Genomic DNA, 26,709 nt, shown 5'->3' with positions numbered 1-26,709 from the left:
ACTGGCCTTTTGGTTTAGTGTAGAGGTCAACAGCGATGCTATTTCCTAAATGCTATGTACAATCTTCAACACCCACAAGACTTGATTTTCTTAATGTAGGAACAAACTGGGCTTTCACTACTTACCTACGCAAAGATATAATGACCTTCGCCTAGCCTAAATGGGTCATGGACAAAATAATTTACATTTAATTTTCATTTCAAATTAAATTTACAATACATTTCGTTTAATTTTTTTCACAGGTTAAAGTTCGGAAACTTAATTTAAGATATTCACTGGTTAGGTGCTCTAGCTACCCTCTTTTTAGATTTGAATTTCTGCATCAGTTTCGCATTTAAACGGAAATGGGTTCTTTTTCACTTCTTCGACATACCGTGTTGCGAAGAATATCTGTTTAAATTACTTTTAGGCTGCAGGTTTTATTCTTTAGTTGGATATTATTCAAAACGCATAACCATAATAAGAAAGCCCACACCACTCCAATTGAATCCCATTATATATATCTATATATATTATTTTTTTCTTTTTTTTTTTTCCCTTTTTGCTTTTATTTCTCACACCATTACTTAAACAAGAGTTTGGTGTGATGTAATTGTTTTTTATAAAATGGTGTCCAAGTCACCCCTAACACCATAAAATGGCTCCTGTTGTCTCATTTCCTGTCTGAACAGGAAGTGTTGGCTGAGAAAATAAAATATTCTCTGCAGTTCTTTAACTATAACCCTACTATCTGACTCAGGAAATAGTTTTAATTGAAGGGATATTCAGCTATCTGAATATTTACATAGTTTCTTATGAAACATAATATTTGAGTTACATTTTTGTTCAAAATAAAAAGGGGTGGGTCTTTAGTATATCACCTGAGTGCTGGGTAAATGGAAAGAACGTCAATCAAAGGCTAAGCTTTCAGAGCTGGGAAGGAGCTCTAGATGGCGGATGAGCCTTGGGAAGTGGAACACGTCGAGAGTCTGCAGGCTTTTGGCTGGCTCTCTAACTTTGATTGGCTCTTCGTGTCGCTTTTTTGACATTTAACAAAATATATACATGTGATCTGTATGAAGTTATTAATATTTTCCGAGTAAATTCCGTTTATGTCGTCGAGAACACCAGCGCTGTAGTGTGAATGCGCGAGTCGTTGTTTTCCCTGCCTTGCTCTGGCAGCCATGGCGCTCCTCCATTTTTAGTGCGCTTCGCTAGTTACCTCAGAGTCTCGACCCCGCTATTCTGAAGTCTTGTCTGGACAGTATTAGTACAATTCGTTTACAAAATAGTCTAAAATATTTTAAACAGTGTATTTTTGCATTTCGGAGACGTAAAGAATATAACGTCGATTTTTGCTGGCACGAATGTAACTTATTACAGTGGATGGTTTATCCTCCGGTGTCTTTGAATGGAAATAGGTAGGTTACTTTGTATCTTTTTTATTTTTTAACAGTTTCACTTTTTAAACCAGCTTCTATCAGTCCTTTGTGTGGTGACGCAGTTCGAATTTATGTATGTGGCCCAGTACATGGATCACTTTGAAATGGAATCAACACATGGTTATTCAGTATCGATTAGTATTGAGCAGGTATCATACAGCTATCGATACATGATGCTCTGTTTTTGATTGTTATATTTCATTTTTTAAATGTCCGGTTGTAGGCTAATACAGCCCACGTCTGTCGCAACGCCGAGGCTTTTGCTGTCCTTTTAGCAAAAGCAGGCTGGTGGAGCATGTGTGATAGTTCACCCTTCTTTCAACTTTTGACAGTAAATACCTGGACATAGCATCATCATACCAAAACTTTTCAAGTAACAACGATGATGAAGAATAAGTCTAAAAAACAGGAGGATGAAGGATCAACCCAAAGCAATGCTTCCAGGTACGATCTCATGTATTTTACCCCTTTTTGGCATGTGTTGTGATTGTAAAGTCTGACAAGCATGGTTGATCACCTGTGTATGTATTTAAATGGCAATTTCAAGGATTTTTACTTGCCTGGGATCATTGACCTTGAGGTTGCTAAATAGCCACACCCTAATTTTGCCAGCATTTGAACAACTTATGACTTGACCATTGAGGCCCATGTAAGACATCCGAACTCAAATGCATAGCAATCGGATGTGTTCGATTCAGTTTTGGATAATCTAGTGGCATGGTTCAGTATTTTTTTTGTTCCTTCGTGACAGTGTAAAATGACCTTGTCTGATTAGTGTGCTGCATTGCACCATTTTACATGCAACGTTAATGCCCTTTTTAACAACATTTCATGCTTAATTGACATGTGTTCTAGAAATACATAGCTGTAATTGTTACAATGCATCATTGGTTTTGTTACCTGAAGAAATGCCACGTAGGGAACATACTCTAAAACATCTGTACATAATATTTAATGGTACATTTTGGTTTACAAAATAGTCGTTATTTACTATATGTCATTTGAAGCATTAATGACATCAATCTATTCATATTTATCACATGGTTAACCCTCAAAATCCTCTCAGTGTTGACATTTAAATACTGATGTTGAAGTGTTTTTTTTTAGGTGGCATATGCTTAATTTGGGCCTAAATGCATTGCAAGAACTCAGTTTTTATTATTTGTAAACAGTGCTGTTTTACTTTGTCTGTAACAAAACAATTGCCCCATACCTGTCATTGCTGGAATTAATGTGTATTAATGTGCTTATATCTAAGGTAAATTGCTGTTTCTGAGTTATATTCTGATCATATTTCATGTGCCCTTAGTCAACATCATTAAAGGTCCCAAAGGGGCCATACATGGGAAATGATTTACATATTTGACATTTCACACTCTAAATGATTTTGTAGTGGTCTGGTTACCACATTCTTCACCTGAAACACGTATGTTGTGCAACTTAAACTTCAGTTTATCAAGCCAATTCACAGACTTGATTAAATTCTGACTAAAGGGTTTTTATGTTGCCTTTGTGCTTTTGTTTGTTTTGAACACTGATGCTGCATTCTACAGGTTAACATGTAAATATTGACAAGATATGCATACATGCAATGCATTGATTAAGCCCAGTCATTTAAAAAGTATTAATTTTTGCTAACCATTATGTAGTTAGAATGTGCCAATTGAATGAATATCAGATCTCTTAGTGCATAGATAGACATATTAAGTTGCATTTTAAATAGTAGTAAAATGATATGTAGAGCAGACTTCAGCTACACTGTGAACATAATATTCACAATAATGATTTTGAGCAATATGGCACTTTATAGCTCCAGTATATAGCCTATGGTCACAGTGTATTCATTCTTGTTGCAAGTTAGCATTGTCATTATTTCAGTTATTTCACTTGACAGGTGCAATACTCTGTTTTGTAGGTTATAGGGATGTTTTACAGTATTGTGTGCCAAAGGTATCTTTGTCTGTAATCATGGACATCTTGGGTTTTTAGCATTAGCTTATCACACGGATGAAACCGTTGTAGCAGGAACTTTGTTTGGGAAATCAAAACATGGTAAGTTGTACACATAACCACTCTGTGCTAACCACACTTACCTCCCAGAAGGCTTTGCACTATGTTGTGTTCTTTTCAATAAACACTCAAAAATGGCCGTTGCTCTGAACCTAGGACTTTTATTTTGTAATGTGTGATAAATTCTAATCAGCTGGCAAATGCAACACTACATACAGTCATGCTGAGGACATACAGAGGTCTGCTCAGTATCCATTTAAACATTTTGTTCATCTTAATGTTGTGTTGATGTATATAGTATCAACATATTTATAATCCTGATTGAATTGGGATGACCTGAGAACTGTCCTCAGCCTCTGACATGATGACATGCTTCCATTGCCACTGATTGAGATATCTGCTATGTGAAATGGTCTAGTCATTTGTTATGGACCACACCAAATAACTCTCCTGCCATAGCATACAAGGTCTTACACAGGCACCTGCAAGACTTCAATCCCAATTTGTGATCAGTCATAGCTGCCCCTTGTCAGTCTAGGTGCTAAATGACTCGAAGTCCTTTATTCATTATATTAATTTCAAAGCAGGGCAACATAACACTTTTGTAAGTGACTCCACTGAGCATGCAATGTTTTTTTGCAAGGCTTTGTATAACCAAGAGCTGTTGGATCTGATGTGTAATATGTAGCATCTTCACCAGCAGGTGATTGATGGCTAGAACAGGATGCCGGATAACTTTGTATATACCTAGTTGTCCAATATACAGTGTGTTTTGGCTATATCGGGATGTTGATGTTGTACGTGTCAAACTTGGTTCCTGAGTCGTCAAAGTCAGACTTTTTGCTGTGTTTGTATGGAACCCACAAATTATGGACCTTGAGTTGCATTAGACCCTTAAATTGGTACAATAAGTGGCTAGCCATAGGATAGGAATATTACCACATGAATGTTGACAACTTTTCACCTGTCAGCTTGAGCGAAATAGGTTCTGTGACTGTATTAGGAAAACAATTTGGAAATCTGAAGACATGACATCAGTATTAGAACAATACATGCATTATATTGGGATATTCATTCTGAGACGTGAGGTGCATTGGTATTTGAACTGTAAGGAATATTTTTTTTATTTATTTTACTTTTGAACAATACAATAACAACATACAATAACAATTGTATCATGTTCACGGCTTTGAAGTCTTCCCACAGTTCTAAAAGTGCATTTGATGAGTTTAATCATTATCATCACCTTTGTCAGTGATAAGTCACATGATTGGCACTATTGTTTAATGTAGACTTGAAACATCCTGTATGCCTGGTGCTGCCCAATTAAGAACACCTATTTGTTTTGAACACTCAATGTAGTAAGGGTTAATATTTAAATTGTTTCTTGTGTAAAAGACGTTTGAGCTTGTCTGTTTATTATTTACTTAATACCAGCATGCTCTTGTTATTAATAATGCCTTATTTGCAGATATCATCCATTTACTAGTTGTAGTTTCCACCCCTGATGTGGTGTTTATGCTGAGTATGTGGCAGCCATTTTATAAGCACATTCATCCAAAATTGGATCAGAAATGCTTAAGGCGTGTACACATGTTAACTTTGGACCAGTTGAACACTTCAAATAGCCATCACCTTTCTACCAGATCCCCCCCACATATTCTCAGGGTTTATTAGTTTCAATCAGATGTGTGATTTGCTTCATTAAAAAGCTGAAAGTCCACCACAGTGTCACAAAATGGCTCTTGCTTTGTGCTGCATAGGCTGTGTGACTTGGTGCAATACAGATAGAGTCCCTAGAACTACAGGAAGGTAAAGCAGGAAGTGATTCGGAGGTCAGAGACGCTTGCAGCGAATTTTGATTGGACATTCCCTGCATGGCAACCCAGTGGCCTATAGTAATTCAGCAGCGGGTTGAGTCCCGCCTCTGTCTGTAGCCAGCAAGACGGAAGGGGAGAGGCAGCCCTCCCCACTTGCTTTGTCAGCAGCAGCCAGGCACAGCAGACACCCAGGCACAGCAGACGATTGTTTTTGCTTTGTGAATCGCACAAAAATCAGAGCGTTTCCTAAAGGGTTGTTTTTGACATATTCAGGATTAACTTTTAAATATTGTAGTTAACACCATTTGTATCCTTTTCCCCATGAATGATACATACTATAAGTATACTATTGCAGTTGATTAAAATGTTGGTTTGATTTAAATTTGAGACTTTTGGAAATGGATATGTTGGAGAGAGAGAGAGAGAGTGTATGCGCATGTGTACATATATGTGTGTATATGACTAGAGGATGTACTCTTCTCACCATGTAAGGTAATCTAAGAGGGGTCTATTTTAAGTCACGGTAATGCTGAGTGAGAAACGAAAGAAAATGGGAAGTATTTCACCCTGCGGCGAAGTGAAGGTGCTGTGCGATCCCCCAAACAGTTGAGACAAGTGCCAGACTAAATATGGCTCACTCTCATTTCTCCTTTGTTCTCCTACCACCAATAGAATCTGTCCCGTAAATCACCTGTCCTCTCCATAGCATAAAGGCTGGTGAGACTGCCCAAGAATTAATTACATCTATAATCGAGTATAAGTGTAATGAAAAATAAAGTCTGCGTGACAGAAAATGCATTCTGCAGATGCATTCAACAGATTTGCTGACATACAATGCATTTGCAACATAGATGTACTCTAATTGTATGTATAATGCCGCCACAGGATTTTTTTTATATTGTCCATTTATGCAATGACATTATGTTTGTGCCCATAGAGGCATGTGTGACCCTAAAAAGCAAAATATCTACACTTAATCATAGATACATTCTCACCAGTAGTTACTCTCGCCAAAAGGTCAGTTAGACGATTGGGTCATGGCAGAGTGCTCTGGTGTCGGGTGACGTAAGTTGCTCCTGTATTGCTATGGTGTATGCGTATTCTCGGCGGGTGATGGTGGCAGTGGTGTATATTTAAAGCTTTAAGAGGATTGTGTGTCCTTGACAGAAACAGTTGCACTCTTGGCCCTGTGGCCGTGTGAATAAATCATTATGTAATGAGACTTCTGTCACAGTTCCCTTGAATCTTGTTGAAGTTTTCAGTTATTTGCTTGTGTCACTTATCATGCAGATCATACTGTTCTGCATTTGCATCACTGGAGAGCAGTTATGTAATCTAGACATATTTGGAAACGAATGAAGCCTGCTGTGGATGGAGAGTAGCGCTCAGATAACAGAAGTTCTTTTCCAAGTAACAGTTTTAAGACAAGCAGGCACTGACAATCTCAGTCAAACACAGAGGAGCTCCTCCCAGTCCATTAGCTGTGGAAAATGTGAAGTAAACACCTCCCTCCCCCCCTCCCCTCCCCCCATCCACCCCTTTTTCTTGATGTTGTAGCAACTCTGCCTCCGAGGAGTCCAACCACTCGGCCTCGGAGTCAGGCAGCCAGTCGGAAAGTGAGCAGGGCAGTGAGCATCGGAGTGAGCGTGGCAGCGATCGGGCCCGCTCGCGACGCTCCGAGTCCAACAGCACCTCCGACTCAGACAGCCACTCGGCCTCCGGGAGCGAGTCCACCGGGTCCAAGTCACAGAATGCCTCAGGGGAGGCCAAAAACAAGCCTGTACGGAAAAAAGACAAGTTGGCCGATGTGAAAAAGGTATACTGTAGAGCAGTGGTTTTCAACCTGGGGGTCGCAACATAATTTCTGGGGTTCACCAGATTGTGTGATTAAAAAAAAAAAAAAAATCTACATTAAACCATCACTTTTCCTCTGTTTTGTTTAATATCCATTACCATTTCTAATACACACTCATGAACAGCATCATCACACCAGTCTGTACAGTGGCAGTCTGGTCTTAACTAAGTGCCAGCAAATTGGCAATAGTAATATTGCAGTCTTCCTGTAATAATTGTATGTGATGATCGTATAATCTCCCATAGTTGTGTTGTATTATTAGCTATGCATTGTTAATGGTCAGGAATGGCTGTAAACATGAAAATGTTGTTCTACGTATTCGTAACAACTGTGATGGTAGCGTCACTCCAGCTCAAGTAAAACTGGGGAGAAAAAAGAGCAGGGAGCCCGCAGGTGGAGGGTGGGATGGGCGGGGGGTCGCAAACACACCTGATTTATTAGAGGGCCACGACTCAAGAAAGGTTGACAACCACTGCAGTAGAGAAAGAGAGAGTACCCCCTCCAATCATTGTTTTTGTTACTGTGAAAGCAGGAAAATGTCACCCATCAGTCACTGAGCCATTTTGAACTGGCGGCCATGTAGTGACAAGGGAGTAAGGCCATTTTTGCAGTACTGCTGTGATGTCTCACAATGAAAGATGAGTCGGGTATTCTGCCAAACTGTTGTTTTTCCTCAACATTTAATGGGCCTTAATTGAATCTTATGTTTATCCAGTTGTGTAGTGTTTATGTCTATTTCTATTTCTGTCAAGGGTAGTTCAGTTTTTCCAGGTTGAAAGAAAGGGCAAGTAGTGGTGAGTGTGTCATTAAACCACTCTTTAATCTCACTTCCTCACCATGGGCGTTTAAAAGGCCTTTTGTGCCTCTCCCTTCTGAAAATGGGTGATTGTGTAAGAGCTTTACTTAATATTTATCAAAGAATGGGGCAGTTTCGGCCATCAATATGGCTTTAAATTACTTACAAATGCAGAGCTCTCATGCTGATGAATGAAGGGATATAAATAAAAGAAGTGTTTTCCTGTTACAAAGGGGTTTTTTTTCCTGGCCCCTGTCGCCTTAGAACCCAGAGCCCCCTAGAGCCAATACTATCAAGCCTCATGAGAAGTGCTTTATTATGTTGGCCCTATGAGATTAAAATTGATTTAAGTTCAAGAGAGGAAAAAAAGCAGAAGGGGAAAAAAAAACAAGTGTATTTCTAAAAATAATGACATATAGGGTTATAGGAAGTTCATCAGATCTCAAAGTGATCCTCATATCCTCTGTGTATGGCCTTAGATGTGGGAGGAGCATCCAGATGTGTATGGGGTCCGGAGATCTAGCCGCAGTAGACAAGAGCCCTCACGTTTGAACATAGGGGCAGAGGTGAGGTGTTATTGTCATTATTCCTTTGTTTTGTATTATTCATGTCTGCTGTTAGACACTGTGACTCAACCCTGTCTGTGGCCATTTAGGGGTTATTATACACACAAAGATTGATGATAAATTATATTGTTCGAACCTGGCTTCCTTTGGGAATCAGATTTTTTTAGCACTGTTGATCAATAGAGAACAAATTAGACATTATTTATACCAGAATTTAAAAAAAAAATGGTATGAGGTAATTTTGCACTGTATTTTTGATACAAAAGCGCCACCTGGTGGTAGAATAAGCTGATCCGTTTCTCAACTCACTTGCACACTCTAGTGGTACTCTGGTCATACATCACAACATAAATCCTCAGGCTCTCTGGGGAACTTATTTGGTTATTATTATTAATTTTCAGGGTAGCAGTGATTCAGAAAGTGAAGGTGTTAAAAGAAAAGGACATCAACAGAAAAAGAAAAAGTAAGTGAATTATTGACTGGGTGTTGTGATACTTACGATCACACGGTTATTTGTTTAGATGAACTGCCATGTTCACTTGGTATCCCAATATTATTTTGGGATATAATGTAATATAATGGTATCAAACATATTTAATCTACATAAAATGTCAATATTATCTAGTCTAATTTGGTAAGTAAGATAATAGAATTCAGTAAACTGATTCTAGTGGATTAAATGTAAGATCTCCATGTAATGACATCTTTATAATTATGTGTCTTTTAACGTCAGCATGTTCAAACAATAGTTATAGTTAAGATATAATAAATAGATTATATGATCTGCATTGTTAATCACACTTTATGTGTAGCCATGGTTAATTACAGCTACCAAATTCAAATGAAAGATTCTTAAATTAACACGCTAATGTTTTAGGTAAATTAACGTATTTGCCGTCTACCCCAGAGTTAGATAAGATAGTCCATACACTTCTCTTCACTGTGAGTGCAATAGCCCAGTCTGCCACCGTCGGCCTAGCTTAGCATAATTCACTGGAAGTGGGATACACACTAGTTAGCCTATAGCTAAAAGGGGAAAGTGTTTCTTTTACTGTCTATCCATCAATTCCTCTTTATTATGTTTAATGACCAGAATAGTCAAAAGAACACTTCGTTTAGCTTTCTGTAGTTCTTATCAGCAGTGATGCAGCCTGTATGGTTGAACCACTATTTAACTTCTCTATGGAATTGATAGCGATCACTGAGAGACAAGTTAACCTTTGTGAGTGAAGTCTATCTCTGATCCTTTTTGTTGAGGCCAGGGTGTTTGAGTTTATGCACAAAAGGCTGGTGTGGACGTAGGGTTCTGTTTTAGCCGAGCAGTAGCAAAATTGAGCTGTTCAATCACAACACAATGTCATGTCATGTGTCATGTCATCAGTGGGAGGTGTGAAATGTTCCTGCTCTGTCAAAATAAGTCACAGTCACAACAGCTCTTTGTGGATGAGACAAGACACTTCTACTCACTCTAGTCATTTTATGGGGCAGAAGGTTGAGCCATTATAGACCCCCAGAAGGTGAACCTGTGGTATCTCTGTGTTGAAAGAAATTCTGATGATGATGATGATGTGGATGATGAAGATTATGATGATGATGAGGAGGATGAGGAGGAGGCCAGCAGTACAGAAAGTGAGCAGGAAGAGAATAAAGTTAGATCCAGACGACTTCCTGCCCGAAGGTAAGAGGTGTAGCGAAGTGTGGCCTTCAGACAGCTCCTGCCATGAGCTTGTGTGGTCAATATGGTTGTGGCTGTCCTGGTGTTTCCCCTATTCAATCTCAAAGCCTGATCATTTTGGTATTGGATTGATATTAGGAAATCGCCAAAGTGTGTGGATTTACCTGCTTTAAGCAAAGGGGTCAAATTGGGAAGGGAAGGAGTGGTAACCCACCAACAGTGGTGGTCATTTGAAAATGAAAAGAAGACAAAAATGGCACAAATCAGCCAACTTGAATTGATCTGAAACCTCCAAATTCCCACTCTAACCCCTGCCTCTAACATTTTGCCATTTTCAAATATTGTGTGGTGTTTCCTATTGTATGCTCTAACATCCAATATTTGAGATGAATGATTGGTTACTAAAATTCTGACTGTTCAAGTCGTAAATTGATTAAAATTCCTATGTTTGGCATGATCATGTAAAATAAAGGAAGCTGGAAGCTGTCCTAAGGCCATCGGCACATGACCGTTCGCTACACATTGGTAGAGCAAGGTAGCACAGCTAGATGGCGTGAATGTGTGCACGGTCCAGTTGGTACATGCTTGTGTGTGTCTGTGTGTGTGTGTGTGTGTGTGTGTGTCTGTGTGTGTATGTGCGCTTCACCTGTCACTCAGACCTCAGACCAAACCCAGCTCAGCTAAGAAACAGCAGACTCAAAAGGGACGCAAGCAAAGGAAGCAAGAAACCTCAGATGACGACGATGATGATGATGAGGATGATGAGGATGATGATGATGACGATGAGGAGGACACCCCAAAGAGACAGACCCGCAGGAGGGCAGCTACTAAAGTCAGGTACAGTGCTTACTGTGGTTTCTCTAGACCGCACATATGGTAGTGACCTGATCTGATGTGTTCCCAAATGAAGTAGCGCTTCGTGTGTAGATGTAGAAGATGGGAGTGCAGGCACACAAGAAGTACACATTACTTATCTAATTGTTTTCTGTCTATCTTTAGCCTGAAAATGACAAAACCTTTTTCAAAATATATATATATTTTTTTTTTGAAGTTTGGAGTATGTTGAACGTTGATCTGCTCTAGTGGGGTGAGGGTGGTGGTGATGGGTCCATTTTGGGGCAGTTACAGTCTTATCACTTTGGGATATCTGCCTTCTGTACCCTCAGTTATAAGGAAGACCAAAATGATTTTGAGACCGACTCAGATGACCTGATCGAGATGGCAGGGGAGGGGGCCGAGGAGCAGCAGGATGACGACAGTGAGACCATCGAGAAGGTCATGGACACTAGAACAGGGAAGAAAGGAGGTCAGTCAGCGTCCCTTACTCAACCATAAACTTTTCTAACTGTATGTGTCATAGGTGCTCTTTATCAATGGTAATGAATGGTTTATGCTAAATAAGAGTACTGAGAATACAGAGTTTATACTAAATATTTATCCATTAGTTCAACCCTTCAATCAGTGTCATATTCTCAAATTTATGTTTCATTACTTGCATGGACAAAATAAAACCAATAAACATTGTTTTATGGAGTCTTACCTATGTTAATGGTTGTTATAAACAAAAATAAACCCTAATGAAGATCTGCTGTGTGTTTAGCCACTGGGGCGTCCACAACTCTGTATGCTGTAGAGGAGAATGGGGACCCGGGGGCAGACTTTGACCCAGAGAAAGATGAGGGGGAGACACAGTTCCTGATCAAGTGGAAAGGCTGGTCCTACATTCATAATACCTGGGAGAGTGTGGACACCCTCACCCAGCAGAAGGTCAAGGGCCTGAAGAAGCTGGAGAACTTCAAGAAGAAGAATGATGAGCTCCAGTATTGGTAAGGAACTTTAAAATAAATATTCTAAAATTGAATAGTTTTACTTGTCTGACCGTGAAGGTGTCAGAGAATTTCATTTACACATCAGTTGTTAATATGAACAAAGACTATCTGAATTTGAACTGAACTGTTATGGATACTGTTACAGATCAATGTTTCCTTTAGTTGTCTCCATTTGGTATTGCTTCAGGATAAGTGTTAATAGACTGATCTTTCATGTAGGTTGAAAAAAGCTTCTCCAGAAGATTTGGAGTACTACAACTGTCAGCAAGAGCTCACCACAGACCTAAACAAGCAGTTCCATTTTGTGGAGAGAGTGATTGGTAAGAGCGATCATAGCATACTGTTATGCTTTCCTTTGATATATCTCTACACTTTGAGTTGTGTGTTGGGATGTTGTTGTTGTTGAAATAGCTTTGTTTTTTTCTTCCCTGAACAGCTGTCAAAACAGGGAAAACACAAGGACCTTCAGACTTTCCCTGTAAGTCTATTTTGACATACAGCATGAACAATCCATTATACTCTGTCATAAACATCACTGATTTAAAATGATGCATGAATGTATATAATACATGAATTATAACATAGCATCATATAATGTCTGCTCTCTCAATTGTATACCAGCGCACAAGACCACGTCCAACGAACCAGAGTACCTGTGCAAGTGGATGGGTCTACCTTACTCTGAGTGCAGCTGGGAGGATGGAGCCCTGGTGGGCAAGAAGTTCCAGCACTGCATCGACAGCTTCATCAGCAGGAACAGCTGCAAAACCATCCCCTCCAAAGACTGCAAGGTAGGTTAATAGGGCCCTGGGAGTAGTAACTTGGCGATATTGCCAGTACTAAACGCTTTTTTCCCAACTGGAACGGGTCTATCGGTTCTTCCACCGACGGCTCCTCCATCTTGGGTTTCGATTTGAACCTTTTTCTTGTCAAGAAGCTAGACAGGCAAATGGATGTTAGTGACATCTAGTGGACAAACTAATGGGCTGCTTGTCAAATTAAAACATTAGTTAGGCTATCATAAAAAAGTTGCATTGTTTGCGTGATAAAAAGTAATCCCCAACAATGTAACTATAATCTGATTACACTTTTATTTGTAATCTGGGCTGATTATAGTCAGATTTTTGTAATCTGATTACGTAATCCAGATCACATGTAATCCATTGCTACCCATTATGTTTCTACTGTCAGTCAAACATCAAGTCATTTTTTCCTCCCGTCTCATTTCTAGGTATTGAAGCAGAGGCCTCGTTTTGTGCCACTAAAGAAGCAGCCTTCTTACATTGGCAGTGAGACCCTGGAGCTGAGGGACTACCAGCTGGATGGTGTGAACTGGCTGGCGCACTCCTGGTGCAGGTACCAGAACACACATCTCAGAATTTACAGTGCAGTTTTTTTTATTGTGAAATAGAACAGCTTTATATCACAAGCTTCTTAACCACCTGAGTGTCTGTCTGACACTTCATGACGTTTGAGTGCTTCACATAAAGATAAATGCATGTCAAGCTGCATATGCCTTTAATGTCCCTTAAAACATGTAGATTATAACAACAATAACCTCTGGAGGTATTAACAGCGCTGCTGTGTGCTCCCTTCCTCTTCTCCCCCCTCTGCCCACTGTGTCCTTGAAGGTGTAACAGTGTTATATTAGCAGACGAGATGGGCCTGGGGAAGACCATACAGACCATCTCCTTCCTGTCGTACCTGTTCCACCAGCATCAGCTCTACGGGCCCTTCCTCCTGGTGGTGCCCCTGTCCACGCTCACTTCCTGGCAGAGGGAGTTCGACACGTGGGCCCCAGACATGAACGTGGTGGTGTACCTGGGTGACGTTATGAGCAGGAAATCGGTATGGTTTGCAACATGGTGAAGGGCCCTGTTATCTGAGTAGGAAATGTCTACCTGTTTTCTTTTTGGTTTTCATGTGCAACTAGAGCTCATTGTGACTCATATTTTTGTAGATCCGTGACTATGAGTGGATTCACCAGCAAACAAAAAGAATAAAGTTTAATGCACTTTTGACAACATATGAAATTCTACTGAAAGACAAGGTAAGTGGCTGAGTATATATATAGAATGTGGAGATTAATCGATATGTTTTGAATGTTCTCAAACATTTGACAAATGACAAATGTTCTCAAACAACTGTCTAGACGTAGTCACAAGAGTACTTAGAATACTTAATCTTATGCTCACCGCTCATGTCATGTCTTGGTTTTGCTTCATTCGCATGTGCAGAGCATTTTGGGGAACATCAACTGGGCCTTCCTGGGCGTGGATGAGGCCCACCGTCTGAAGAACGACGACTCACTGCTCTACAAAACGTTGATCGACTTCCGCTCAAACCACCGGCTGCTCATCACGGGCACTCCGCTCCAGAACTCCCTTAAAGAGCTGTGGTCCCTGCTGCACTTCCTCATGCCAGACAAGTACGTAGTGCAGCACACTTGTATCTCTCTCTGTCTAGCCTGCTTCTTAAGCAGCAGATTGAGCCTGGAGAGAGCCATAGAGACCAGAGTGCCTCTCTTCCTACCCTGGTTTTCAAACTCACTACTTTGTTTCACTTTGTGAAGAGAGTCTGGGTACTCACAATTGGGAAATGTTTCCAACCCTAACATCATAATGGGTGTAGACTTTGCGTTAACTATAAAATCATTGGTCCAGCCTAATCAGTCACATTGATCAGGCATTCCTAACGTTACTTACTACTTCACCTAACCTTTACAAATTGATGGTAAACCTCATCAGCAGTCAGGAAACAATGTATTTACCTTTGCTGTATAAATTTACACCTTCTTCCGACTGCAATTTTTTTATGTTTGCAGGCGTTGCTACTACACTCTACCTCAGCCACTTTCAGTTTCGAAACTAACATCATCCTCTCTTGTCGCTGATTGGCCCTCTACCCTGGTGACTGAGGGAAACGTAAACGCATTGTGAGCAGCCAGACTAGTATCTCAGTGAAATGAAAATGAGCACCAATACATACACATCTTAGTTATGTATTAATAGATAACATGTGTCCCCTCATCATCATCATCAGCATCATCTTGTGGGAATTATCTTAGTCACACAATGAAGACAAAGAGTTACAAAGCACCCTTGACAGGAAGTAAAATTATTCTGAGAAAATAACCCAAAACAAAAGAAGATTACAAAAACACATGTCCCACAATTATTGCCACTCCTGAATTTGATACATTGCAAAACCTCCCTTTGCCAATAAAACAGCGCTTAGTCTTCTCCTTGGACCTGCCATAATGTCGGAGAATACAAAGCAAGGGATTTGAAACCATTCTTCTTTACAGGATCTCTCATATTCCTTTATAGGTCCTTTCTTGTGTATTCTCGTCAAATCACTTCACTGGTTTTCTATTTTATTTCTTCTCAAGAAATACAAATATTTGTTTCTTTACGATGCATTGTTTTGCCCACAGATTAAATTTGGCTGGATTTTTCCTCATTGTTTTCATTTTGATTAATGGCCAAATTATTGTTTTTATACCTCTTTTTACCTCTCAAATTTACCAGAGGTGCAAATAAACATGGAGGACGCTGTAACTTCAAAGTTGCTCAGACGGTAATATAGTGGCTAGACTAGAATAAGAGAATAACAACAAGAACCTTGTGTGGTATTCTGAGAATGGTCTGAGGGTAGGGTGATTTGTTAAATGAGTGTCATTGAGCGCTTAACCCTCTGGGGATTTTAATCCTAGGTGTGCAGTGATGTGTGGTAATCCCTCGGGTCTTTCCCCCTCTGGTAGGTTTGAGTCCTGGGAGGATTTCGAGGATGAGCACGGGAAAGGGAGAGACAACGGCTACCAGAGCCTGCACAAAGTCCTGGAGCCCTTCCTGCTCAGGCGTGTCAAGAAGGATGTGGAGAAATCCCTCCCCGCCAAGGTGGAGCAAATCCTCCGGGTCGACATGTCTGCCCAACAGAAGCAGTACTATAAGTGAGTCATTCCACTGGAGTATCCCATCTGTCTGTCTCAATCTCTCTCTCTCTCTGTGTGTGTGTGTGTGTGTGTATTGATGTGTGACTTGACTGTCTGTGCACCTGTCTATGAATGGTATTACTCTAGCCCGTGTTTGTCCATGTGCTTTTTGTCAGCTATCAGTTGTCAGTTTTTTTATTCCCTTCTCTGTTGCTACTTGTCAGCCTTTGTATTTGTTTATGTGGGTTTGGAACAATTAAGCTAGATATGAGATATGGTTGTTGTATATTCTAAAAAGGATAGTTCCGATCCTTGATTATGATTGGCTAAATCGTGGTCAATGCCAGTGTAAAATCCAGCACAAACATAGACCTTGACCGTATTTCGTTCTATATTACTGTGTTACCATAACTTGATACAACAAGTTAAAGTAGCTGCATTTCGACGTTGTTTGGTAACCATTCAGATAGTGGAAATATATTTCTTTGCAGAAGAATTATTATCTATGAATAAATCGTTACATTTCTCATTGCTGTGCCTTTATTTTACGAAATCTTGTCAGATATATGTAGTAACCGTTTTAGAAAAGCAATAAGCCACTCGAGTCTGTAGGTTACACTGATTTCAGAACAGCTAAGGGGGGGGGGGGGTGTTTAGGCACTGCTAGCATCGTGCCTAACAACGCCCCTTAGCTGTTCTGAAATCAGTGTAACCTATGGCTTTGTGGGGCTTATTGCTTAATGATACTGTGAGGACTAATTCTTCTACAGCATTTTCTGAAGTGCTTTGTTTATATCTGCCTTTTCCTCCTCCCAGGTGGATTCTTACTAGGAACTTCAGGGCCCTCTCTAAAGGCAACAGAGGCAGCTCCTCTGGCTTCCTGAACATCGTCATGGAACTGAAGAAGTGCTGTAATCATGGTTTCCTCATCAAGCATCCTGACGACATCGAGGAGGAGTCACATGAGCATTTGAAGGTACAGAGAAGTGAAGTGAGGAACTGCATCCTCTGCAAGGTTAAGGAACCATGACAGTGGAATAGCTGTTTTTTGTGCAGTGCAAAGATCACAAATGCCTTTTACAACGGTCACAAAGGCCCTGCCAGGCCTATGAACATGAATCAGCTACAGGAGTTTTTTTGAACAACTAAGCAAATTATACCAATAATTATTTTTGAACGAAAGAAAATCCATTGGTAATAACACTGTGTGTGTGCATGTGAAGCTTGTATAAATGTGTTCTGTGTTAAATGTTGGTAAAGATACTCTGTTGGTGATGAGTGGTATAAAGGTATTGTATAATTGTTGTTTTGTTTGTGATGGCTGTGTTGCAGAGCCTGGTGCGGGGCAGTGGGAAGCTGGTGCTGCTGGACAAGCTGCTCACACGGCTCCGAGAGAGGGGCAACCGCGTGCTCATCTTCTCCCAGATGGTCCGCATGCTGGACATCCTTGCTGACTATCTGTCCTACAAGCACTACCAATTCCAGGTATGACCCCGGGGGGGCACTCTGACCACAAGAGAGAGGGCAGTCGCTTTCCATACTAGCAAGCCTGTCTATGTCTAGCAAGCCTATGTCTATTATAGGAAGCTCTATTTACTGGCTAGTGGCCATGGTTATACAACACAGTCAGCCAATGTAGTAGTTACCTGAAACCCACTCCAGATTTTGCAACCTCATCCACTGCTCTTCTCCATGTTCAAGAATTTGGGTGTTATTGCACAGTGGCGTAATATAATTGCATTTTGTGAAAAGGCAGTGAAGTGATGAACAGACTGACTCATACTTGCATACATCCAATCATGTGTGCACTGTGTAGATAGAGGTTGATGTGTGTGTAGATGGGCATGGGTCCTGTATGAGAGCCCATTGTTGTAAACATATTTGCATTATTCTACCTTTTCGTCATCTTATATCTGTGTAAGGGCAAGATCTATTACAGCTCCAATGTTTTAGTTATGCTAAACTAAATGAGGCTTGAGTGCATAGTGCATACCCTGGGAGTGTCAGGGAGTGTGTGTATGAGTGTGTGTGTATGAGTGTGTGTGTATGTGTGTGTGTGTGTATGAGGGAGTGTGTGTATGAGTGTGTGTATGTGTGTGTGATTGCACTAGACTCCGGTGATAACGGAATCAAGTGTCAGGACAGCAGTTAACACGCTTGCCAAAGCGGACCCATCTCCTCGCGCCCACGGTTATTTTTATCTGCCAGCTATTTTTCGATCGGGACTCGACGGTCCTCTGCAGGTTCTGGCTGGGCACAGCCACTCGCGTCTTTGTGCTGTTTTGCCTCTGGATTTTGGCGGACCTTCTCCATCCTGCTTCAAAACATGCACAATACGAAAGTTGTGCTGCCGCCTTGAAGAATCCCTGTGATAGAGAGCAGTGTAGCTGGTGTATGATTGAGGCATAGCTGTGGGGGAGCTCTCGGAAGGGCGAGGAGCCAGATGTCTGACAGCGTTTGTTTTTGCTCCCTCGTCTTCACAGCGTCTGGACGGCTCCATAAAGGGTGAGCTTCGCAAGCAAGCACTGGACCACTTTAACGCCGAGGGCTCGGAGGTATGTGCACTTCCCATTCGTCACGCTTTGTTTACTTATTTGCCTGTTTATTTGTTTGTTTTCTATGTGACTACTCTGGGTGATTGCTCTATGATTTGGACCCCCACCCCCCCATCTGCGTCAGAGGGCATTTGACTTGGCCTGGCCATGTCTTGAGGAATGTTTTTTCGTGCAACGTGGGAAAAGTACCCTTCTGTCCTCTCGCAGCTCTAAAAGCCATGCAACCTTAACCTCTCTGTTCTGCCCGGTCTTTAGATAAGTGTTGCATTCATTTGTGTAATTACCGTGAAAGTGAATAACTGGAATGTTTACTTCTGATAAAAATAAAAGCAAACTAGAAAGGCACTCTGATAGCACATTTGCCCTTGGGGGAGTTCTACACTATCGCAGTGTTATCTTGCAGTCCATCTACAAATGCCCTGAATATCATTAAGTATTTTTGAAGTATTTTTACGCGTAGGTGACCTGACGGGTACATGGACATCAGCCCATTTCAGATCACAGATGCCTACTGCTGCATGCCTAGAAGTATTAAAAGCATAACCACATTAAAACACATGGATGTTGAGTGCAAACATCAACGACGTGTACCAGAATACCTAATGCAAACACGTGCCAAATCTCTTCATGCCCCAGCTCAGATTCTTTGGCTCTTGTGCAGTTGGGTTTGAGCTCAGCTCATGGACATATTGTCTGTCCTATCAAACAGGACTTCTGCTTCCTGCTGTCCACGCGGGCTGGAGGCCTGGGCATTAATCTGGCCTCTGCCGACACCGTGGTCATCTTCGACTCAGACTGGAACCCTCAGAATGACCTGCAGGCTCAGGCCAGGGCTCACAGGATTGGACAGAAGAAGCAGGTAAGGTCCATGCTCTCCAAACACACAACATCTGCTCCTGGCTATAGCTGTCCAGCCGAGCCATATTCCTTTCACATGTCGTGAAAAGTCGGGAAAATCTACATATTGTTGACTATTTATTGCTAAAGTCTCAAGCTTTCAAATATTTTTTGTTTATGTAGGTGAATATTTATCGATTGGTGACCAAGGGAACTGTGGAGGAGGACATCATTGAGAGGGCCAAGAAGAAGATGGTTCTGGACCATCTGGTCATTCAGAGAATGGACACCACTGGGCGCACTGTGCTGGACAACAACACCTCAGGAAATACAAAGTGAGAGGCAGATTTTTGTGCTGAGATGGTTCATCTTTAGGGTCATTATGTACTTTTAACCCCTCGAAAATAGCTGTATTTTACTTTTCTTGTGGTTTAATTGGCATGATTTGGATTTTCTTTTAGCTCGAACCCTTTCAATAAAGAGGAGCTCACTGCCATCCTGAAGTTCGGTGCTGAGGAACTTTTCAAGGAGGCAGAAGGAGAGGAGTCAGAGCCACAGGTTCCTGTCATTACTTAACTTAATGACTCTTCTCACCGTTTAATTTTTCAAATTCAACCTTTTGCATTGTTGGCAGAAGCATGCTTTCCTGCACAAATAAATGGGGAAATATGGCTTGTTAGTAAAACATGGCTGCTTGTTTGGCAGGAAATGGACATTGATGAGATCCTGCGCTTGGCAGAGACTCGCGAGAGTGACCAGGGATCTAGTGCTACTGACGAGCTGCTCTCTCAGTTCAAGGTGTGTGCCCTAAAGATCCCCACCACACACACACACACACACACACACACACACACACACACACACACACACACACACACACACACACACACACATAGGCCCCTGTTGCTCACACAGGCTCCAGCTGCTCAGAGAGGCCCCAACTTGGGCCTAGATGCTTAGAGATACACAGAGAGCTGTGCTAGACCCACTGCAGACCCCTCACACCCACACACCCCCACCCACACACACACACACACACACACACTTTTTGCCTACTGGTCTATCCTTCCAGTCCTCAGTCTCTGAGCTTCCCCCTCTGACAGGTGGCGAACTTCACCATGGACGAGAACGTGCCCGAGCTGGAGGAAAGGCAGCCTCGCGACTGGGACGACATCATCCCTGAGGACCAGCGTCGGCGGATCGAGGAGGAGGAGAAGCAGAAGGAGATGGAGGACATCTACATGCTGCCTCGCAGCCGCAGCTCCAACAAGAGGGTACGCTGCAACATCCCACAGCACTCACAAACACACACTTCTCAAGCTCCATTGAATGAGGCATCAGGGAATAGTTGTGCATAATATATTATTGGAAGGAATCTTGGATAGCACGTCTGTGACCCATAGCATGTGCTTGCAGTGTGCAGTTAACAACACTCGGCACACACACACTGTTCACAGCATCAAAGGCCTCGGGGTTGCTGCTCTAAACCCAGAGATTTGACCCACCATGTTTTCTCTCCTGTGTTTTCAAAGGCAGCTCAATTTGCACTGTCAGCCAATTTCTCGTCTCAGACCCTTCTCTCTGTGAACCGTTGTTTTGATTTACAAGCTTACAAAGCTGCAGTTCTGGGGTGCAACCTCGCAGAGCGCCTCAAATCCAAAACACCCTTCCCAGAGGGTCAGCCTGACCTCCTCCCACACTTTCTCCAACACAAACCCCGTCCATGGTGTGCATAGCCTCCCCGGCGTCTCCTAAAGCAAAGACTCCTGTGGTTGACACATCCTTGGTTTCATGCAAGTGATGCCTCCTCAAGTCTGCATCTTTGGCCTGACTTAACACCACCTCCCTACTGTCACTGCAACCTCCCCAGTCCTTCATAAACAAAAACCACAGGCAATCCCAAACATAATCGCCTCCTGCAATTCCAGTCTCCAAACGTCCAATCTCTACACTCGTGCGTGCAGTTCATCAAGTTCCTCCACTGCCTGCCCCCAGCTGAGGGCCCCCTTCCTCCTCCTCCCCCTCTTTCTCCTCCACCGCCATCGGCTCCCCACACTGCCACAGAGCGAGTGGTTTATTCAAGCCAGACGTCGGGTGCACTCGCTCCAGATGGTCCTCTGTGAAGTGCTCCCCGAGGCCCAACGCAGCCTTTTCCATCTCCACTCGCAATGTGTGATGTCGCTGGCGCTCGTAATGACTCATTAGATTTTATAGCCCTGCACTAAATCCGTGCGTGTGTGTGTGTGATTGGGTTTGCACTTTCAGTTTGTGTGTGTGTGTGTGTGTGTGTGTGTGTGTGTGTGTGCGCGTGTGATCATGTATGTGTGTGCTTGTATACCTCCATGGGATTGTATACGTGGGTGTGTGTGAGAGTGAGCGAGAGCATGGTTGTGTGACTGTTGCGTCCTCGCACCCTGTAATGAGTCGTTAGGTTTTACTGCAGGCTGGGCTCCCCTGTGATGCCAGCACACTTGTCTTTACCACAGCCTCATTAGTCCCCCTGCCGCCTGAGATCATACAAATCACACACACTCTCTCTCGCTCTCTCACACACACACACACAGACACACACACACACACACACTCTTTCTCTCTCTCTCTCTCTCTCTCACTCTCACTCTCACTCTCACTCACTCGTACACACACACACTCTCTCTCTCTCTCTCTCTCTCGTACATACATGCACACACACACTCTTTCTCTTTCTCTCTCTGACATACATACACACACACCCGAGGGACCACCAGGCCTTACAGCTCAGAGTGTTTGTTTAAACACTCACACTCACACACAGAGAGTGAAGCATAATAATAATTTCGACAGTCTCTTTAAATCATGGTTTTTGGACCTATTTCCAGGTTCTCTGAATTGGTCCTTTGGCGTAGTTCTTATGTTTCTGCAATCCTTGTCTGGATCCTTATCTGGACTGCTTCAGGAGATTAGTCATAAATATGAAAAAGAAGTAAGAAAATGTAAATAGCATAAGGCTGCACTGGATTTGACATGTGATACATGTGATGTGTCTGTGTCTGTAGGCACGGGCTAATGACAGTGACAGTGACGTTGGCTCCAAACTCAAGAACCGCTCATCTGGGTCGGACAGCGAGACGGACGACAGCGAGGACGACAAGAAGCCCAAAAGGCGTGGAAGGCCGCGGGCACGCAAGAACAATGTGGAGGGCTTCACAGACGCTGAAATCCGCAGGTAATGCATCCACCCCAGCTGTGTTTATAAGACCAGAGAAATTTGATCATGTAGTTTTATCCCAAGCAACCAAAAGCTCAATCCTGATAATTTGCTAACTGGAATCATGGCCTTTATGTTGTGAGCACTATACCCTAAACATCTACTGTATTTGTACTCATCAGGTTCATAAAGGCTTACAAGAAGTTTGGAGCACCTTTGGAGAGGTAAAGCATCTTTATCAATATTATTATAATTATTAATATTAGTTAGCTGTATATAAAGTTTGAACAGCAAGGATGTCAAGAAATAGACACTAAGCAAGATTGGTCCTACTTTCTGGCTTGAATTGAGTTGTGTCCCATGTTCTTAGATGGGCTTGGTGAAAGCCACCATTTTGTAAGTCTGATAATGAAAATAAAAGTTTGGTACCATGGAGACTGAATGAGGGTTATGCCATCCTTGTGGGTTTGTTCTAAAACATGAACTCAAATGATCTATGATTTTCATGGCTTTTTAAGCACAAAATACTTGTTTTAGAATACAGATTAAACAATACACTTGCCTCTTTGTGATGTTTGATTGTTCACTGTGTCCTACTGGTCTGGCTGTGGTTGTTGAGTGTGTTGCAGCCATGTCACCTCCTCTGTTGTGTTTCTCTCAGGCTGGAGGCCATTGCACGGGACTCGGAGCTGGTCGACAAGTCCATCGCCGACCTGAAGCGCCTGGGAGAGCTGGTGCACAACAGCTGCGTGACAGCTGTCCAAGAGCATGAGGAGCAGCTCAAAGAAAACCCTGCAGAAGGTGTGTGTGTGTGTGTGTGTTTTGTGTATGCTGCCACACCATAACAGCAGACCTGTTGCTGGACCAGAAGCGTCTCTAATCTGGTGTGGCGTGGAGCTATTCGCTAGACGTGATTGGTCTTTGTGGCTCACACACACTCAGTAGCGAGCCTATGACCTTGGCTGACTCTCTACCTCCTGTTTTTCTCTTCATGGCACTGTGCTGCCGCTGCAGCTAAGGGTCCTGGGAAAAGGCGAGGGATCAACATCAAGATCTCTGGCGTGCAGGTCAACGCCAAGTCCATCATTCAGCACGAGGAGGAGTTTGATCCCCTGCACAAAGTCATCCCCTCCAACCCTGCCGAGAGGAACAAGTGAGTCTTTGCTTTGAGACATACACACACACACACACACACACACACAGGCCCAGTGACCTTCACTCTAAAAAGCAAGCATCGGAACAACTCTCATTTTCTGTCCAGGCATTTGAATTCCTCCATTCTAAACACATGTAAAGAAGAGTTGACAAAAGAAGAATTCAATTTATCAATAGCCACTTGTGTATTGTATGTGTCTGCAGTGAGTGAGCGTCAGAGGTATCCTCCAGGTGCTTGACCTAATGAACACCAACAGGTCCCTTGTAGCTTATTGTTACCCACTCACTTTCCCAGGTTCCAGCTGACGTGCAGGGTGAAGATCCCCCACTTTGATGTGGACTGGGATCTCCAGGACGACACGCAGCTTTTGCTGGGCATTTACGAGCACGGCTACGGCAACTGGGATCAGCTCAAGACGGACCCAGACCTCAAACTGGCCGACAAGGTACACCTACCTCAAGACGCTGTTGTAGTTGATTTCTAGGGTTACTAGTATCACTCTGTTCCATGAAAAAGCACATAGTTTACAACAGAGCCAACTGTTACAAAATGTACATACATTTCCCAAAATACTACTAGTAAATAGTATCATTTTGTCACCTTCCTAAAATAATGGCATAATATTTTTTTGCCTAAATCATCATCATTCAATTTTTGGTTAACTTTTTGTGTTTTCTGAAAAACCTGAAAAAAATGACTTTATTTTAGGAAGGTGACTGTTTTAAATATAGAGCAGACATGGTAGGATTAGTTAGGAGTGAATTCAGATGGAGAGGATGAGGGATGAAGAAGAGAAATGAAGAACAGACATATTGGCGAGTCTGGCTCCATGTAGTAATGGAGTGTCATGGAAATGTCATTAAATCAGTGTGACTGTGGCTTCTTTTCACACGTCTGTTTGTGTTGAGTGCAGATCCTCCCTGATGACCCGGACAAGAAGCCCCAGGCCAAGCAGCTACAGCTGCGGGCAGACTACCTGCTGAAGATGCTCAAGAAGGAGCAGGACAGCAAGAACCTCGCCAAGGCAGGAGATGAGGTACGAACCAGCCTCTCAATCTTCGCATGTTCGCAGAGTTATGGTCATATATGCCATAATTTGGATTAGTTAACTCTGGAAAGCCAAATACCAAATTAAATAAAGGAAAGCTAGTGTTTGATATGGAGTTTGGTGTAAGAGTAAAATACTATTTGTATGTAGATAGTGTTGCCCTGCTGTTTTGCCTATGTAGAAGCTGCCACATTTTCACACTGGTTTTAATCACAGTAAACATTTTAAATGGATGTCATGTGTCCAGATTTTGACTTTTTTGTCAGGCAGGAGCGTGGACAACTCATACCTGGTGTGAAATCATAAAAAAAATCTTCAATGAAGATTATTCAGTCTTTATCTCCTCCGTGTCTCCTCTCAGGTTGTTGTAAAGAAGAGAAAGCCTCGTGTGAAGAAGGAGAACAAGGTTCCCAAAGATGAACTGTCCAATGACATCTCCTCTCCGCGTCTCTCAGACAACCCCTCTGAGGAGGGAGAGGTCAAGGTAGATCCTCTTCCGCAGTGCTCAGTGGGAATTAGTCAGTTGAGGCATTTTCTGGATAGGCAACTGATCTGTATATCAGAGCACTTTGAGGTGCATCTAGTTGTTAAGTTGTTAGTCATGAACGTCTATTGCTTCATATTTATGCTTCTGCACTAACATTACTTTAACATTTGAAATGGTAGTTATATGGTTGTTAACTGTTAACGGTTGTTAACAGGGCATTATTCCAAAATAAACACTTCCATCCATACTCGTACAAGCTTTTGCTTCCCCACCTGGGTTTCCATTACAGTAAAGACAAACTGGCAGATGGTATCTTAGTTCATAACACATACGTTATGAGGGTGTGTTCCCTGAGTGTTGTCTGTGTGTTCCTTAGGATGACACGGCTGATAAATCACCTGCCAAAAAGAGACAGAAGAAGAAAGACAACAAAGAGAATAAAGAGAAGCAGGGAACTCCTAAGAAAGAGAAAGAGAAGAAGCGTACCAAGGCCAAAAAAGAAAAGGTGTGTTTTTTTTTTCTTTCTGTATTATGGGAAAATGTCTGCTCCACACCTTTCTTGTAAAAATTTGAAATATGACTTCATGGCTTGACTTATTTTCCCGATAATGATTGACATTCTATACATTATCCTGCTTATTATGCGACTACTTGACAAAACTAAAAAAAAATAAAGTCTTCATGATATGTCTCTTTACATATCTCTTTACACATTTATTTGTTACCGTTTTGTTTTGCTGAGAAACAAATAGTTCACACGCTAAACTTGAATCATCTTGAACATTCTTTAGAACACAGCTGATCAACCGTCTGTTTTCACTTTTGAATGAAGTTCCATTGCAAGAAGTGACTGGACTACTCACAGAGTGATATGAAAGACGTGAATAATAAGCACAAAACCCATTTTCCTTGACAGCAGTCTGTTATACACACCAACTGTCTGTTATACAAAATTATCAGACCTCCGCATTCCGCATGGAACATTTTACAGCATTATGAAGAGCCATGTAATAACTAAATATGTACCTATGTAGTAATTACTATGTAATTAGGTAATTATGTAATTATGTAGTTAGTGTGCTGCACAGCCTTCTGTACTGTACAGCATCATTAAGGCTCAAGCTTATATTTAGGTTAAAAATAGTACAAATGTAGTATTGCGTAGCAGTGCTAAGTGTCCTCTCCTTTCAGGCGAAGGCAGGAGCCAAAGGGAAGAAGCCCCAGGGGCCAGTGCACATTACAGCGGGCAGTGATCCTGTGCCAATCCGGAGAGGAGGACGATGAGCTGGACCAGGAAACCTTTAGCATTGTGAGTCTCTCTCTCTCTCTCTCTCTCTCTCTCTCTCTCTCTCCTCTCTCTCTCTCTCTCTCTCTCTCTCTCTCTCTCTGGTGAGAATAAATCAGAGCAGAATGCAATGTGAATGTGTGGCATGGTTGTTAGGATACCAGAAGGTGTTTAGTTGCCCCAGATGGATATGTTAGTGTGTTTATGTATGTATGTGTGCGTAAGCACAAGCGTGTACTCAGATACAA

General features: G+C 42.1%; 1 protein-coding gene across 1 annotated transcript in view; it reads left to right on the top strand.

Annotated features, from left to right (window-relative positions):
* Positions 1–553: 553 nt before the first annotated feature.
* Positions 554–26,709, top strand: part of chd2 (chromodomain helicase DNA binding protein 2) — a 28,885-nt gene continuing 2,729 nt past the window's right edge. The window contains 36 exon segments of the mRNA XM_042111081.1: positions 554–1,400; positions 1,645–1,865; positions 6,809–7,067; positions 8,382–8,468; positions 8,870–8,931; positions 10,015–10,146; positions 10,801–10,980; positions 11,310–11,449; positions 11,744–11,969; positions 12,192–12,292; positions 12,409–12,450; positions 12,594–12,763; positions 13,204–13,328; positions 13,604–13,820; positions 13,933–14,022; positions 14,210–14,400; positions 14,797–14,907; positions 15,736–15,924; positions 16,723–16,882; positions 17,239–17,391; positions 18,390–18,461; positions 19,171–19,320; positions 19,482–19,633; positions 19,760–19,856; positions 20,004–20,096; positions 20,402–20,572; positions 22,334–22,503; positions 22,668–22,709; positions 23,147–23,286; positions 23,500–23,638; positions 23,936–24,086; positions 24,555–24,677; positions 25,051–25,173; positions 25,553–25,681; positions 26,368–26,442; positions 26,444–26,485. Of these exon segments, the coding sequence (XP_041967015.1) occupies positions 1,804–1,865; positions 6,809–7,067; positions 8,382–8,468; positions 8,870–8,931; positions 10,015–10,146; positions 10,801–10,980; positions 11,310–11,449; positions 11,744–11,969; positions 12,192–12,292; positions 12,409–12,450; positions 12,594–12,763; positions 13,204–13,328; positions 13,604–13,820; positions 13,933–14,022; positions 14,210–14,400; positions 14,797–14,907; positions 15,736–15,924; positions 16,723–16,882; positions 17,239–17,391; positions 18,390–18,461; positions 19,171–19,320; positions 19,482–19,633; positions 19,760–19,856; positions 20,004–20,096; positions 20,402–20,572; positions 22,334–22,503; positions 22,668–22,709; positions 23,147–23,286; positions 23,500–23,638; positions 23,936–24,086; positions 24,555–24,677; positions 25,051–25,173; positions 25,553–25,681; positions 26,368–26,442; positions 26,444–26,485 (4,566 nt within the window). The 5' untranslated portion in view covers positions 554–1,400; positions 1,645–1,803.

The sequence above is a fragment of the Alosa sapidissima genome, chromosome 11 (assembly GCF_018492685.1).
Source record: "Alosa sapidissima isolate fAloSap1 chromosome 11, fAloSap1.pri, whole genome shotgun sequence".
In the NCBI taxonomy this organism is placed as follows: domain Eukaryota; kingdom Metazoa; phylum Chordata; class Actinopteri; order Clupeiformes; family Clupeidae; genus Alosa; species Alosa sapidissima.
This window is presented reverse-complemented; position numbering and strand designations above follow the sequence as displayed.